Raw genomic sequence first — 16,174 nt, 5'->3', positions numbered from 1 at the left:
CTCTGGTTAAAGGATGGAAGGAAGGCAGCTGCCCTTGCCCATGGTGGCAGAAGAGCAGGGGGATGCTCATTCCAGGACTGACAGTGGGATTTAGGTGTACCATACACGCCTCCAAAATTCCTCATCACTATTTCGGTGCTATTTGAGCAGGAACAAACCTTTTCCATGGGAGAGGTGTTACAATAGAAAAAAATATGTAATATTTTACAAGTAATTTTTCCATCACCTATTATCTTAAAAAAGAAGTTGACAGTATAGTTTGCATTTATCCTGTTCTACAGTACGATAACTTGAGAACAGAGAATAAAAGAAAGGGATGAATATTATAACTGCTGGTGTCATTTTCCAGGTGATTTATAAAGTTTTCTTTTTCATAACTAAAACAATGAAGAAAAAAAAGCACAGGACTCGCTGACCATTAAACTTACAGGTGAAGAGTAAACATTTGAGCTAAGTCAAAGAAACCTGTCAAAAATACCAATTTCTAAGTGCTTGATAACACTCACTCCTAATAATCACAATTCAGAAAAACCTTGCTGACTCTCCCATGTGTGATAAAAACATTGAAGAAAAGGAAGGTCATAGTGAGAGATGATATCTTATATTAGCTTCTGAAGGGAGATGTAAAAGTATAATAAAATAATTTATCCCAAGTGCTGCTGTATATCTCCCCAGCAGATAAGTTAGAAGAGAGTTAAAAATTAGCATTGAAGAAAAATAACAAAAAAGCTGAAAGCTGAATTATTCAGCTTTCCAGTATAAGGACTATTACAAAACTGCTTTCAACTATCAGTTATTACTAAAGTTTCCCCAACTTTTCCCATTTACAGGTGCTGGTTGAGCATAATTTTTTTGACTTCTTCATTTGGACAAATTTTTCACGTCTAGTGTCTGCTTTAGGCTGCATTATTTATGGAAAAATTCAGCCTGAAATGATTCACTCATTTCCAAGTGAGAGGTTAGTTAAAAATACATTGTTTTTCAAGCAGGCAAAACATTCTGGCTGCTTTCCTCTGGAAAAGCACGTAAGCACATCTCTCATTTGAAATATGGCATGGAAATTTGTGTTGGATGGCACAAAGGCTAGAAGTAAAGGGCTGCTCAGGCACCATAGATTAGTTCAGAGCACACTCTGGTATATTTGCAGCAAACTAGCTAGCTTGGTATTCTCTCCCCACCAGGAAGGACTGCCAGCAGATGTTTGCCAAATCTGTCTTTGGGTCATGCATTTTTTCCCACTCTTCCTCATCTGCCACTACCATACAGATCTCTGTGGGAGCTGACAGCCTCCAGCCACAGTGAACTACCTGCTCTTTCTCACGCTCTTGTTTGGAAATGCCAGCTCAGAGTGTGTAACTACAGGGCAGACCTACCCCTGCAGCCTCCATGAGGTGCTGTGTGCCATATCAGACCTGTTGCTCCAGCTACTGCTGCAACGAGCTGCATGAAGCAAGGTGCTTCAGTCTGGCTGCCCAGGCTGTTCCTCAGCTGGTACACATTGTACTGGCCAAAAATTGCAGATGTTTCTCTCTCCTTCTTCAGGAGGAGCTGCACTGTAAGCCTTTGGCTATAGGATTGTTGTCACTTCGGGGAAAAAAGTCAGCATTTCTTTGTACTCAGGCTTCCTCCATCTAATTGCTTTCCAAGACTGTGTATGTGTGACATGAGCAAATGGTGCAGGGCAGGGAGACCTTTGGCACTGTAAATCCAGTTACCTGCAGATCATGTGTCACCGCCCAGCTATCAGAGAGATCAGCGTGGTACATATGCATTGGTTTGCACCTAATGGACCTTGACCATGAACCACCGGAGAACAGAATGACAGAATTATCATTGAATGGCTTGAGTTAGATGGGACATTAAAAACCATCCAGTTTCAAGCCCCTCCCATGGGCAGGGCTGCCACCCACCAGCTCAGGCTGCCCAGGGCCCCATACAACCTGCCCTTAAGCATCTCCAGAGATGGGGCACCCACAGCTACCCTGGGCAGAATTGCCAGTGCCTCACCATCCTCTGAGTAAAGAATTTATTCCTAGCGTCTAGCCTCATTTTTTCCTCTCTTAGTTTAAAGCTATTCCCTCTTGTCCTATCACTATCAGACCATGTGAAAAGTTGGTTCCCCTCCAGTTCGTAAACTCTCTTCTGGAGTACTGGAATGTTACAGTAAGATCTCCCTGGAGCTTCTCTTCTCCAAGCTAAGCAAGCCCAGAGAACAGGATTAGGCTATGTGTGCTGTCTGTATTCACATAGCATCACTGTGGGTGTTGATTCATGAGGTCAGCCACCTGTATGTGCATATACATGTATACTGTATGTGTGTACAGATGTGCTTCTAGGAATGCACGCTTAGCTGGGCTGCTGGCTGGACCTCGGGACACACAACTGTGGCAGCCTCACGTCTCTTGGGCTACTGGGCTTTGCAGCCCCAACCATACACGGTATTTATCCAAGCAGGAAAGGGGCCGGCGAGGATGAGGAAATGGCGGCTCCCAGCGGGCCGCGGCGAGACGACCCCGCGGACTCCGCCGGGCTGTGCCGCCCGGCCGCCACCAGGTGGCAGTGCCCAGGCTCCGTAGCTCTGCTTCATAGCTCCGTCGCGTTTCTTTGGTTCGATCTGCCTTCCGACTGGGGCTGCCCGCGCTCTCAGCTGCTCTGATTTGCCTGCTTTCTGCTTGAAAAACCTTAAACTAGGAGTTCAAAGAGGCTGCTTTGGTGATGAGCTTTTGCTTTAGCTGCTGTGGGGTGGGCTAGACGTTTTTAAAATAACTTTGTTTTACCAGTGTAACCCTTGGCGCGAGTGCACCTTTTGGGCTGATTTTTTCACGCCTTTCTTTCACTACAACTGAACTCCCTTTTGGCAGGACAGCAGACGGGATTTAGGGCTGACGGAGACGTGTTAACACCAGCCGCTCGAGTTCCCCATCAGCAGAGGGCACTTGCAGCACCTCGTGAAGCTGAATGCTTGGAGGCGACTGCCGCATGCAAACCTCGCAGGAGGCAGCAGAGTGTGCTGTTCAATAAGCAGTTATTAATCTGGTTCTCGTTTTAACGAAAAATCTAAGAGGGAAACGTGGAAGAGGGATAAAGAATTTCTGGACTCTTTCTGCTCTTAGAAGAGAGACCTCTGTCCTCTGCGAGTGCTGATATGGGACCAAAAAAAAAAAAATGAGACGTGAAGGGACATGGTTAGTGGGCATGCTGGTGATGAGTCAAGGGTTGGACTAGATGATCTTAGTGGTCTTTTCCAACCTTCTTGATTCTGACTGTGTGAACAGCTTGCATTTTACAAGCCTGTGTACTTGGCCCATCTGTTTCTCCTGCCTGGATGTCTCAGCTGCAATTCCTTAAAGGCTAGCAGGTGGGCATACAGGACAGACCTACAGCATGATGCAGGAAGTGCCTGCTACCAAGTCCATGATTCAATCCTTCAAAGCTCCTCCTCTGCTGTTACCTGGCTGGGGTGGCAGGTAAAGCACATTTTCTCATAGACCTCAGAGATAAACAAGCAAAATAAATCCTTCGTGCCAGCCAGAGTGTGTGGCTTTTCTCCTCAGGAGACAGAGGAGGAAAACTCTAGCGCTAAACAGAAGATGAAGACAGGTCTTGTGTCACACCTGATGAGTTAGCAGAGGAACTGGGAAGTTCCAGCTAAGGCCACTGAATCAAAAAGAAAGAAGGGAAGCCAGAGAAAGGAAATTGCAGAAGTAAAACAGGGGGAACTAAACTTGAATATATGAGTTTAACTCCCGGTCTAGCAACTAATGTTCATAGGCAAACAAGTTTTACTTCCCCCATTAATAATAAGTTCAAAACATCCAATTTTTGGTGGAATATGCTGGAAGAGTTACTCTCAGTAGAAGTGGCACTTTGTAAGTTAAATCCAGCTACAGAGTGTCCTCTCCAATCTGTTCTGGATTTGGGGCTAACAGTTTTAATATTTTTCCCCCCCAATATGAAATACTTTCTCCAGCTTGCAATTTCCAAAATTTATAACCTGTTTCAAATCTATAGACAAACTCTATGAATTCTTATTGAAGTTTAAAAACTGGAAAAGAACAATTTCTGAGTATCAATTTTGGCAAACAGGTACTAGTCCTTTAACAAGACTTTTGTTATAAGCATGATGCATGCAAAAATATAACTACAGGGGAAAAACTACTTGTAAATGGAAAGACAATGACTGTTCCAAAGAAATGTTTTTACTTGGTTACCAGACTATCTCCTGCCAATAAAAGAATGTTTGATAAAGTAGACAGTTCCTGACAAATCTAAGATCACCTTCTCCAGACTGTAAAGACCCCAGGACTTCACACAGATGAACAGTTGGACAGACTTCATGAACAGGAAGACTTGGCTAAGTCTTCTCCAGTGTTCCATAGTTTTAGTCTGCCCAATTGTCCCCCCCAAAAAATCACTTCAATAATGCCTTCTCTTTTGAAGAAGTACACTCTCTACACATCTCTCACAGTCCTCTCTCTCTGTGGTATCCAGCTCCCCATGCTGTTTTTCACAGATTTGCCTACCATCGTCCTGTGATATTTGGAGGATGTATTAGTCTAACTGTGCACATACATGGTGATGGCATGGGTGGCTACTATACACAGGACTCCTAAGCTTGCTTCAGAGCATTAGGTGTGAATCTGTTTTTTTTTCTGTCTTTTATGCCTTTCAATAAAAAGAAACACACAACAGTAACAACAACAAACACAGAAAGATCCTATATAGAGATTATCCTCTCCTCCGTACCCCTCCATTTTTCCCCATCTAAGCCAAAGTGTTAACCTTTAAAGGTGTGTTCAGCTGGATATTTATCTTAAAAAATTTTCTATGCTATTTCCTGAGGTGCTCTTCTCAACTTTCTGACCTGCTTTTCTTTATCTTGCTATCTTTGAAGGTCCAAATCCTCTTCTGCCAAAGGATGAGTTAAAGTCAGATAGATCTATAAATGGATTCTTGCCACCTTACATCAGCAGTGAATCTAGCCAGTCCGGTCTAAAAATGTGCCCAGGTTCACTATTTCAATTACAGTCTCCCCGGAGATGAACAGTCTGGAAAAAGCTTCATCCAGTTTTACTGCACAATGCCACAAATAACGATCAACATTTCAGCAGCTTTTATGGAACTCACAGCATACAGAAAACTTGTGATTTGATGTCTAGAAAAAAAAACACAGATTTATAGAAGTTTGCTGTATTCCCCAGAAATGCCTCACAACTTTCCGCACAGGTTTTGAACTAGTTTTTAAATGTTATCTCCTTAAATATCTTAAGAAATCCTCTAATGACAACCCATCATAGAATCTCAAGGTGACCAGTCAAAAAAAAACATGTACTGCAAGACATGCTCTTCTAGATCTGAGAACTCTCCTGTAAAATCATAGGAAACCCTTAGATTAATTAGCAAACCCTGTTTGCTTTGATAAAGTGAGTATTTTTAACACATTTTCTCTTGTACTGAAAACCTTCATTTAAAGCTGAAAGCCATTTGATATTGTCACATTATTCTTGCTCCGTAAAATTATATTCTTCACAGCATTGTGTCAAGCTGTAAGAGCTTTTTATTCTCTGATTCCTGGGTTAGATTAGGGCAAGGAGTCATCAGCTTGAATTTAGTCAGTTTTTCTTTCAAGATGTTAGAAATTTACAGTGAAGAATACTGTAATATTTCTAAAAATCACAGTGAATGGAGAAGTCAAATTATGATTAAATAACAATACACTGAGAAATTGTGTCCAGGCCTATAAAAGTAAAAGATAAAATGGTATTTATTGCTGTGCTACTGTTTTATAAGGGAATTTTAAACCACCTGTAACAAGGCTGCTCAGTAGTTAATTGGAAGGAGAACCACACTCACTCCCAGCTGATTTCTTGCTCACTAGGATGGAAGAAACTGAAAGCATTTACAAGGTGATATGTATGTAACCCATGGGAGACATAAATAGGAGAGTATAGTCTCACAAAAGGCAATTTACTTGGCCGGCAACTCCCCAAATCTCAAGGGGAATTTATAAAATCTGCTTGTGTTTTTACAGCAAGTTTTCTGTCTCTCAGGACTCACCTCAGTGTCACAGTGAAGCTATGTTAGTGAAATTCCACTGTGTTATCCTAGGTGAGATGTGATGTCCCAAATTCAATGTTACATGAGTCTGCTACACACAGTAGGTAGCAAGTGCAAAAAAGACAATTGCTTGAAGTAAATACTTTAGTATGGCTTTGTGCTAAACATTACTTGACATGAAATACTGCTAGGGGAGAGCTGAACATACCTGTGTTCTGCACTGACCTCCTCTGCTACAAAGAGCAACCAGAGACCTCAGATGCCTTGAAGGTAAGAAGAGAGAATAACACTTGGCATCATTTAAGGAGCTCTGACATCTCCCAGGTAAAAAAATATATATATCTCAACAGTACATAGGGAAGCATGACAGCTAGAGGAAAGGGGCTGTTATCTTTATCATCTTAGTAGGTACAACCCTTTCTGCTCTTAAACATCCCTTAAAAAAACCAAAAGCTTTATAGAATCAACTGAGATTTAAAATACAAATGAAACTATGTAAGTTGAATGGAAAATATGTTCCACAGCATGTTCTTAAGTTGAATAAGATCAAAGCAACTCTTTCTCCCAAAAAGCATGGTCTGCAAGCTAGCATATGTTTCTAGTTGCTACCCGTATGCTACCTACAACATAATAAAAGTTAATTTCTACACTATGATCTGGGTATGAACTTAAATTATAGTAGAAGTAATTTTATTCAAATTAAGTGGAAATAGTTTAATTCTAATAAGCCTGGGAGATGAAAGCTGTTGCCTGTTCTAGCTAACATAAGCCCTGCTTTGTCTCTCCTGGACTCTCCCAGACAAGGGAGCAAGCAAGGAATCACACAATGATTTTATTCTGAGGAATTGTGATAAGGTAGTTGCTTCCATCTGCCCAACACACCAGAATCTCTTCAGAAAGAGGAAGGCATTTTCATTTTTAGTGTTTGCTTTGCTTTCAGCTAGGAAAATGTCTATTTAATTCAACAGAGCCTCTTAAATTCTCAGCAGTACAATTTGAAGCTCAGAACTCCTAAAAGGACACTTCAACAAGCATTTAGTCAGCCACATCTATTCCACTCAGCAACCTTCCTAGCTGTGGAATATCTGAAGTACATTATAAAGGAGGTTTCTATACATACAGAACTTTTTCTCTGTATACTAGAGCAACTACAGTCATTCTCACTGTTAAAAAGCAATACTTTGTCCCTCTACATTCAGCTGTCATGCATTTTTAAGATTAATTTAATATATACAATACAGCTGCACACTTCAGTTCAGAGCTCCTGTGAGCATCAAAACACAGTATTTCTAGATTCTGTGTGTACTTTTTAAAGAGTGATATTTATTTCACTTACTCCTTCCTTATCAGTTGCATAGATGCCCAAGGAAGTTTGTGGGACAGCCATGAAAAGCTCAGTAGCCACAGCTAGTTCCAGACCTCCTCACCATACCCAAGAGGTGAAGAACAGCAGAGCCTCTGAACTGCCCAGTGCACAGCCAGTACAGGTGTCACCACTGCACTGATAAACACAAGGTCACCATTACTGCAGCAAAGACTTGTAGGTGTAATGCTATAATGGGATGGAAAGTACCACCATAACAACAGAGTAACAAAGCCCCTGGCTACAGAGAATGAGCTCAAATACAGCAGCCACAGAAACAAAGGGGAAAAAAAAAAAAGCTACTTACCTCAGGAAGACCTCAGATAGACAGGGATCATCAGCAAGAGATGCCCTCACTTCCACTGCCAACCCTTAAATGAGGTCTGGGAAGGGGTGGATCTTGGCTCCACCCCTTCTGGTCATTCAGGTGCATTGCATGCACCTGAGCTCCCCTGGCTTGGCCCTGCCTTCCCACAGGCTCAACAGCTGGTTAAGGCTGTGACTTAGCATTTCTGCTATAGCAGGGCATGGAGCAAACATATTTTGCTGGAGGAAATGCTACTCCTACAACAGTTGCTTAGGAAAAACTTCATGCTCCCATGTATATGTTTACAGCTGTGGTAGTCTTGAAAGTTTTCACAGTTAATCTTGAGAGCAGTCAGATTTGACTTAGATACTGGAAGCGAGAGTTACCATTCTCTTCTGCCTTCTGCAGTAACATAAACCAGGGGAAAGTAGGTTTTAGAACAATTGCATTAATGACAGCTTTAAAAATCACATCTCAGCATTTAATTTTGGCACTGACATGTTATACAGGAGAAAATGGTCCTCTGTGACTGCTACCTCACATAGGTAGTGCTTATATTATCTTTCCCTGAAGAAGAATAGGATAAATAGGAGAAGCAATCACAAATTTAACAAACACGTTTGTACCTGTAAAAAATTTGTAGTGTGACTGAAAAAGCTTTTCAGTATTGACATCTGTATGTGTAATACAAACCAAGCGGCTAATAGGAGGAACTGCATCTGATAATGCAAGGTTTCCCAATGATGGTGGGTATAATTCTTACCAAATGGTCTGGAAGAACTTGTACTGTATTTCAATATGACATTTTTTTTTTTAAACAGGTCAAGATGAGTCATCCTAAAATGGCCAGCTTTCACACATGGATTGTAAGTCACAGTTTTTAGACATGTTAAATCACCTTATATTCACATGAAATCTTACAGTTGTCTTACGAACTATAGTTACCATGGAAGTAAAAATTCAGTCTGAGAAAATGTTCTAATTTGCTAGTTTTGATGAACAAACATACACATTGTACCTACCTGTATCCTAAGTGAGTGCACTAAGCACTGGGCTTGAGATTTGATGTCTGCTCTGCTAAGTAGCCAACTGTTTGTACAGTACAGTTAAGAGGGAGAGAAGAAAGCAAGACAGTAGACCTACGTAACTAATTCTTCTCTATGTTGGTCAGAGCAAAACCTTCAATTTTGTGTTTACAAAGTAGTTCATTTAATTAACAGTCTGAATTTGGAACAGAATCTACATTTTTAACAAGAATATAAAAAATTGTCTTATTATTTCTAAATTTGTCTCACTTCATGAAGGTTAGCACTTCCCCTTACTTTGAAGAGCTTGGTGCCCAGGCTGTCCTCAGAGACATCTCAGACAATTGCTACCAATGTTTGTCCCTGACAGGAGAAGGCGACTGACCAAGGGGATGCTGTGATAAGCAGGGACAGCAAACATGCAGGGTGGAGTAGTGAGGAGCAAGTAGACAGCAAGAGAAGAAAGAGCAAACAGTGATGTGGGAAAGCACTAGGGAGAAATTTTGAGAGAAATGAGACAGAGAAATTGAAATATTTATCAGAAGGCAAAAGATAGAGTACCATACAACTCAGAAACCACAACATTGGCTTGTGTTTGACTTTGATGTCAAGAAAGACTTACTTCCCTAAGGCACAGGTAGGTGGCATATGGGGTGTTGTTTTTTTTTTTCTGAAACACCTACAAGCAGTGTATTCCTACAACCCAAGACAGTCACCAATATCTAAATCCTTTTTGAAAGTTCTGATCCTGGGTGGTCCTTGGCATCCTAGGGCATGGAGAGCAGATGGCTGGCTGCATGTCCCCAGGGTTTCAGGTCAAGACCTCCACCCCTTCAGCCCTGAAGGCTCAATGCCAAAAAGCTGAGAATGCAGAGTTAAAAACTGTGCTTGAAGACAGTTTTTGCTCTTCAGTTGGTTGGTTAGGGTGTATACATCCATAAAATGATGAGCCCATTCCTGACTATGTTATGAATAACGGTGACTTGACTAAAGTAACTTAGCACGGCAGCTTTAGCAGGCATGGGAGTCAGTGAGCCCTGCTCTGTGATCAGTTGTTCTCTCCACCCCTCCCTCCACCTCTTGGTTGATGAGTCTGGTTTTCTGGGGACAGACTGTCTGTCCACACAGGGCTAACACGCAGGCAACTGGGGGCACCTGCACCATGAGCACTTTTCCGTGGCTGAAGAAAAGGAAAACCCACAGCTGCATCCAACCCTCTGTCTGGCTTGTGCTGGCTCAGTATGCCTTGTAGGATACTGGTTTTTTTTTTTGGGGGGGGGGGGGTTCTCTCCTGGGGTTTCCTGCAGCATGGAGATGAAGGAAGCAGCCCAGAAGTCTTTGTCACAGCTATCATTTGTTACTCTCCAGTTCCTTCTTACTAAAAATCTCAGGATAAGTTTTCTCTCTCTCTCTCATGGTTCTATCAAAAAGCTTCTGTAAGAGGCATAGAGCAGAAGTGGAAATTCTTAAACATGCTAGAAGCAGTAATTGGTCTATAAATAGTCCAATTCTGCATGAAGGGAGGAAAGAGGAGAATGAGGCCAGTGTTTCCACTAGGTTTTATTTATTACATTTGTCTCTCTTCAGCATCTGGGATAATATGGCCGCATTGTCCCTCCATTTAACCAGCCAGGCTGATTACTAAGCCAGGCCTCCACAGTGGCAAAGCATAAGCCCAGCACAGATGCACACCCACTGCTCTGCTGCTGGCATTTGTGTGCAACTACACACACTGAACTTAGAGGTCACCACACTCCAGGCACCAGTGGGTGGATGTGGGGTTGTACAATGGAACTGGCAGAGGAGATGCTATCCCCTGAATGTGCAAGGAGTTACGCGAACTCCAGATGTTCCTTTCTCAGTATTCCTGAATCATGGTTTTATGATAAACAGCCAAAATCCCAAGTGGTTGTTTGAGCCACATGCTCATAAAATAGGCAGTCCATAATGAATAAATAAATAATAATTAAAAAGATACAAAGGGAACTAAATAGTATAAATAGGATAGGCAGACAGACAAACGGTTATACAGCATACAGATGATGGGCAGCTGGTCCATCATACGGTGAATCTGATTCAAGAAGATTGGGACTTTCAGCTGCTGTTCCATAATGCAACTTCCAGCCCAGTACATTATTTATATATTTAGTTTCACACTAGAAACTCATGCGTTTCTTTACACAAGAAAAATTTGGCAAAAATTTTCAAGGAAGGTATTATTTACTTGTTTCTTGCTCATTATCTCTAACTCACTGATCTCCTGGTGTGCACTCAATATCCTTTCTTACACAACGGTATGCTTGGAAATTATTTATTTACTTTTAACTATTATGAAAGCTTTGGGTAACTATACAATTCAAGAGTATGTGCTTTAGCATAGCACAGTAATGAAAAAAAAAATCACAGAAATCTGTGCCTGAAAGCTTTTTCATGTGCAGTGTGACCTGGTAACTGTACCACCTGTTTTTACTTCAGTGGCATGGAGCTAAGTTATAGCATTTCTCACCTTTATCATTGCTTTCAGCTTTGGTCTGTTTTAGACTTTCAGCATTCATTTATTTTCTTAAGTTTCTTTCATAATGTAATGTGCTTATATTTGTTTTACATCTTTTATCTGCAACTATCCCAGAACTGTATCACCAGTCTCTATTTTTATCTACCTCTGAAGCAGGATTTTCATTTTTGCTCCTCAAGAAGCTATAAAACAGTTGCAGGTTAAACAAAAACAAACCAGTGTACAAGTCAGTGCATAAGGCGGGTCTTGCTGATAGCACTGGCAGATAGTTCTCACAGACATGCTTTCAGAGCCAGCTTTGCTTTACGTCATCTCATGGCGCACTCAAAGGCAACAACAAATACCCATATATTCATTTGTTATTAGGATGGGTGCCCATGGAAAGGAAATTCCCTTAGATAAGAAACAGCACCAAAACAGAGAACAGCCAAGTGAACGGAAAGTAACCCTGGATCTGCTTTATCTTAATTACAAACCAAGTCTACGTGGGACTCATGCTAGTAGTCCAGAGGAAGCAGCTGCCCAACGGTGATGAAGAAACTCCCCAGGATTTGGTGGGAGTTGCTCTCCTACTCCAAGTGCAGACTGCAGCATCAGGAGGATTTAGTGGGCCCTATGAGCTTGTCTTCACAGATGATTTTAAACTCTCTTTATGCATACATTTCATAATGAGATTGCTATAGCTCTTAGAAATTTAATCTAACATTGATTAATTCTTTCATCTCTACTTCAGGCATTAGTATCTTCAATGCCTTTGTTCTATGAAGACTTTCACACTAATTGTTGTTTTGGCTATCCACAAATTAGCCTTACCAGCTTAGTGAAGCTTTCCTTCTCACTTCTCAAACACAAAGAAGACAGATTCCAAATCCCCTCCTTATTTTCCTTCTGATGTGACAGCTCTTTGCGTCAGAATAGACTGCTCTCGTTAAGAAATTTAATTTCACAAACATGTGCAGGTTTCAGTGGTTAACATCCAGTGACCCAGAAAATCAGTTCACCTCAACTAAATCAAGTTCTTGATCTACTATGGACTGAGCACACTACAGCACAATGCTCAGTGACGTAGAATGCACTTAACAAAATCTGTATGTAACTATGTCTACAGAGGTCAGTTGTAGTGCTGGTGTTGCAGTGCTCAGGGAAGCACTCTAAACATCCAAAACAAGTTATTTTCACAGCTGAACTCCAGTAACGTTTATACTGCGCTGTGGAAAATGTATAGTTAACTGTAGCTACAGCGTGCCTATAAAAGGAGGGCTTGGGGACGGTCAAAGTCCTTTTCCAGTGTGTTGCATAATTTCACTGGGGAACTATAAATTCGGTATCTTTAGGAAAATTTCCCTGCTGAACAACATCTATGTAAAGAAGACACAGATTTTATCATAAAATAAAAAGTTACACAAAAGATATGCAAAAAATAGCCTCTTAATGAACAGTTTGGCATATCAGGATGCTTGGCGTGTGCTAACAATAGCTGCTGGCAGGCTTGGACTCCACTCTCTGTGCATGCCAGTGCCTGGTGCTGAGATAGGTTGATCTTCATCACTGCTGCTACATTGAGGTTGTGCACAACAAAGGTGTGCTAGCTTCACCAAAGCTCTACTTGGCCTACTAGTACCTTAAGAAAAAAGAAACACTGAACTGTCAGGGATCGAGGAAAAGGTGAAGAGAAGGAAGGAGGAGAGAAACCCCTGGTTAGCCAGGGACTCCTTGTATGGGAATCACTATGGGGAGGTTTGGGGTTTTGTCTTTTGTCCCCATTTTCATCCATTTAACACCTGTGGCAACTTGCTTCTCTTAGGAGGAGTGACCAGTTGCAATGTGTTGCTCATAGAAATGTTTCCCCGAATAAATCCTCCCTGTGGCTTTATTGCAGGTGCCAGTCAGACATACCCAAATACATGTTTACAGCAATAACTTCTTAACCTGCACATGTCAAGAACCAAGACAAAATAATACAGCATACTCCAGGTGGAATGTGGTTAACTAAGTTCCTTTTAGTTTATTAATTTCACCCATATACATAGTTGGTTTTGAAAACATGATGTGAAGAGCCAGGACAAAGTGTAACAAAACGGTATGTGAAAAGGTTTCAGTATGCAACGTGCCAGTGTACCTACTGTGCTTTGTATATACTTTACATTGAAAACCAAGTAAACCACAGTTTTCAAAGGAAGTCCACATTTTATTTTGAACTAGCAAATTTAGTTTATTAATATGTAAAAAAATAAATCTACAACAGCAACAGTGCAAACACATCAGAACTTGCATGGCATACAGAACACAAATGAATAAAAATTATTGTACAAAGGGCCCAATGTTTCCTATGGTACTGGATGTGACATGTACCGCAAACAACAGAGTGAGGAATAAACTGCAAGGTAAACAGGAAGATGAGCTGCATATTACTGGCTCTGTCTTGTACGGTCTCTCTATTTCAGGAGGAAAAGCTGTCATGCCTTGGAACTGCAATTAAAATGAAAAAATATCAGTTTCATCATATAAGATTAGAAATCTGTCAGAGCTTGCATTAGAATCTGTTGTTAGTTTTGTATTGCAGTTGTGACTCTTACTGTGGAGACATCAAGCTCAGTAAAAATATTAATATATTACACACCAAATGATCAGCCAGTGTGTGGATCCATTGTTTTCAGCTTGGAAACAGCTGCATACACTGGCATCCTCTCCTGTAAACAAGGTCAGGCTTTTGTTGGTTGATCTGTATGACCTTGTTTTGCTTTGTGGGATTTTCTGGCTAGTTTGATTTTTGTTTTCATCTTTCTGGAAGATGAAAATGGAAGATTACAGTGTTACAGTGTTACTGGGATATTGGATGATATCTGAACGTATTCATTTGCACATACAAGGCTTATACTTACCCCCCTATTCAACCAGGGCCACCCAGAGCAGTGTCATGTTTCTATACATTGGGCATTTTTACTCCTCTCTTAGAACTCAGTGCAATTTTTATGGAGTATGACATCTACCTGTCTGTACTGGCTTTGACATGGAATCGGAGAGATTTGGGTGCACCACTTAGTTATGAACTTCCTTCATCTACTCCCTACTTACATGGTTTAATTCCTGAATTAAAAGAAACACTGTCTGGCTTATGTTGAAGAAAAGAAGTTCTATGAAAAGTGAGCCCCTGGGCACAAACATTTTTGAAGGTTTGAATGTCCACCTGTAAAATATGTGCTTGGTGTTTTTTTTCCATGTTGCAATTATCCTGCACGGCAGAGAAAAGAATAATCCAAATACTGACTTATTCTTAACGAATACAGTACAAAGCTAAAACTGATCATTAGGCTATCCTGACAGCAGGATGAAGGTATTTTCAATTCACTTCCTCCACTTCAAGTTTTTTCCTTCTTGTCACAACTCACTGATTGTTTAGCCTTTCAGGTTAAATCTATTTCTGATTTTGATGAGTATGGCCAATTACATGTAATATCACTAATAAGGGAAGGAAAAGGAAAGAGTCCTAATCTCAGCTTTGAAGAATATGCCTGAGCCATTCGAAATAGGAAACTAATGACAAAGGGAGAACTAAGTGCTCCCAGTTCCAATGAACTCACTCTTTGATGATGTTGAGACCTAGGTATTGTTCCTTCATCCTGTAAGATAAAGTGGAACAGCATTTTCCAGAAAGCAGATTACTCAAAAAATAAAGAAGCCTATCCCCTCCTGATAAAAATTCTGAGTGTTTTCCATCTTCTTTACTTGTTCTCTCACAAATAATCAGCAACAAAGTGGCAAAGCAGCTGATACTGGCCAGCAGTTTGTCAAGAAGCTTACTCCAAACCAGTGAATGGTCATTTGTTCTATTATCACATGCAGTCAATAACTACTTTTCACAGAAAGTCTGCAGTGGGGAAAATATTGAAAAAATAATAATCTGAATCTCTTTGATTACTTATAGCTCATACTATTTCATTGACAGCCCTTGGGCAGAACAGCCCAGTGCTGACCTGGGAACACTGCTGCTGGAAGGGTGATTTCTCCATTACTTGAAACCACTGTGTGACCAGCTCAGAAGCAACAGAAGCTTTTCTGCAGAGTGAGGAGTGTGAGACAAACACCTTCGTAGGATTTATTTCATGAGTAGTATTTAGTATCATCTCTGTTAAGCTGGCCTAAAATCATGTTAGGAAATAAACTAGCACAATGAGACAAATGCCCCTTCTGGGGAGAAAGTCAAAAAAGTAAAATCAAATCTTGAAACTGGAATCTGTAGAGGAGTTCAAGGAGCAATGCGTGTTTTCCAGTGAATGATACTTTACTGTGCTAGTAGTTATTTATAAACACATATCAGCACTAATGATGACAGTTTTTCCCAGAGGTCCTATTAAAATACCAGTAGTTATTCAGAATAAATAATAACTTTATGGGAAATTATTTTTATCTCACAGTTTTTTCACTAGAGTACGGGGAAAGGAAAACTATCAAAGTTAAAAATCTTCCAAGAGTGCACAAAAAGGCAATGCTTAATGCATTTTTTTGGCAATACAATAGGTATTTCTAAGATGCAATACCAACAGGAAAGTGAGAGATGTTGGAAGACTGTTCATATAGATTTAAGTGGCTTAGATATCTGAATTAAGAAGTCAGATTCTTGAGGCTTCTTTATGCAGTCAATACAATTTCCCCTACAGGGTGATTAAAAAAAGAAATACGATTTAGGAATTTTGAATCCTCCATTGCAAGACCCTAACATAAGTCCCTGACAGTGGAGGGAGGCAATGGAAACTTGATGCCAACTTGGACACCTAATCTGAACACATGGTTAGTCCTAGATACAGTGGAAGAGACCATACTCCTATTTTTAATCCCAAATCCTTCTCAAAGATCCAACTTTTCTATTCTTTATAAACATTTCTAGAACTTGAATTACATGAAAGCAT

At 40.7% G+C, this 16,174-nt stretch overlaps 1 protein-coding gene and 1 long non-coding RNA gene across 2 annotated transcripts in view; both read right to left on the bottom strand.

The window, feature by feature from the left end:
* On the bottom strand, window positions 4,184–7,778 carry LOC110396572. The gene is made up of 3 exons (XR_002437067.1): window positions 7,728–7,778; window positions 6,266–6,320; window positions 4,184–5,155 (listed from the first exon to the last, which is right to left on the bottom strand). It is a non-coding gene; the product is annotated as an uncharacterized LOC110396572 (long non-coding RNA).
* Window positions 13,248–16,174, bottom strand: part of MOXD1 (monooxygenase DBH like 1) — a 61,955-nt gene continuing 59,028 nt past the window's right edge. The window contains exon 12 of the mRNA XM_021391994.1: window positions 13,248–13,736. Within this exon, the coding sequence (XP_021247669.1) occupies window positions 13,569–13,736 (168 nt within the window). The 3' untranslated portion in view covers window positions 13,248–13,568. The remainder of the gene's footprint in view (window positions 13,737–16,174) is intronic.

This window comes from Numida meleagris, chromosome 3, assembly GCF_002078875.1.
Source record: "Numida meleagris isolate 19003 breed g44 Domestic line chromosome 3, NumMel1.0, whole genome shotgun sequence".
NCBI classification, from domain to species: Eukaryota; Metazoa; Chordata; class Aves; order Galliformes; family Numididae; genus Numida; species Numida meleagris.
This window is presented reverse-complemented; position numbering and strand designations above follow the sequence as displayed.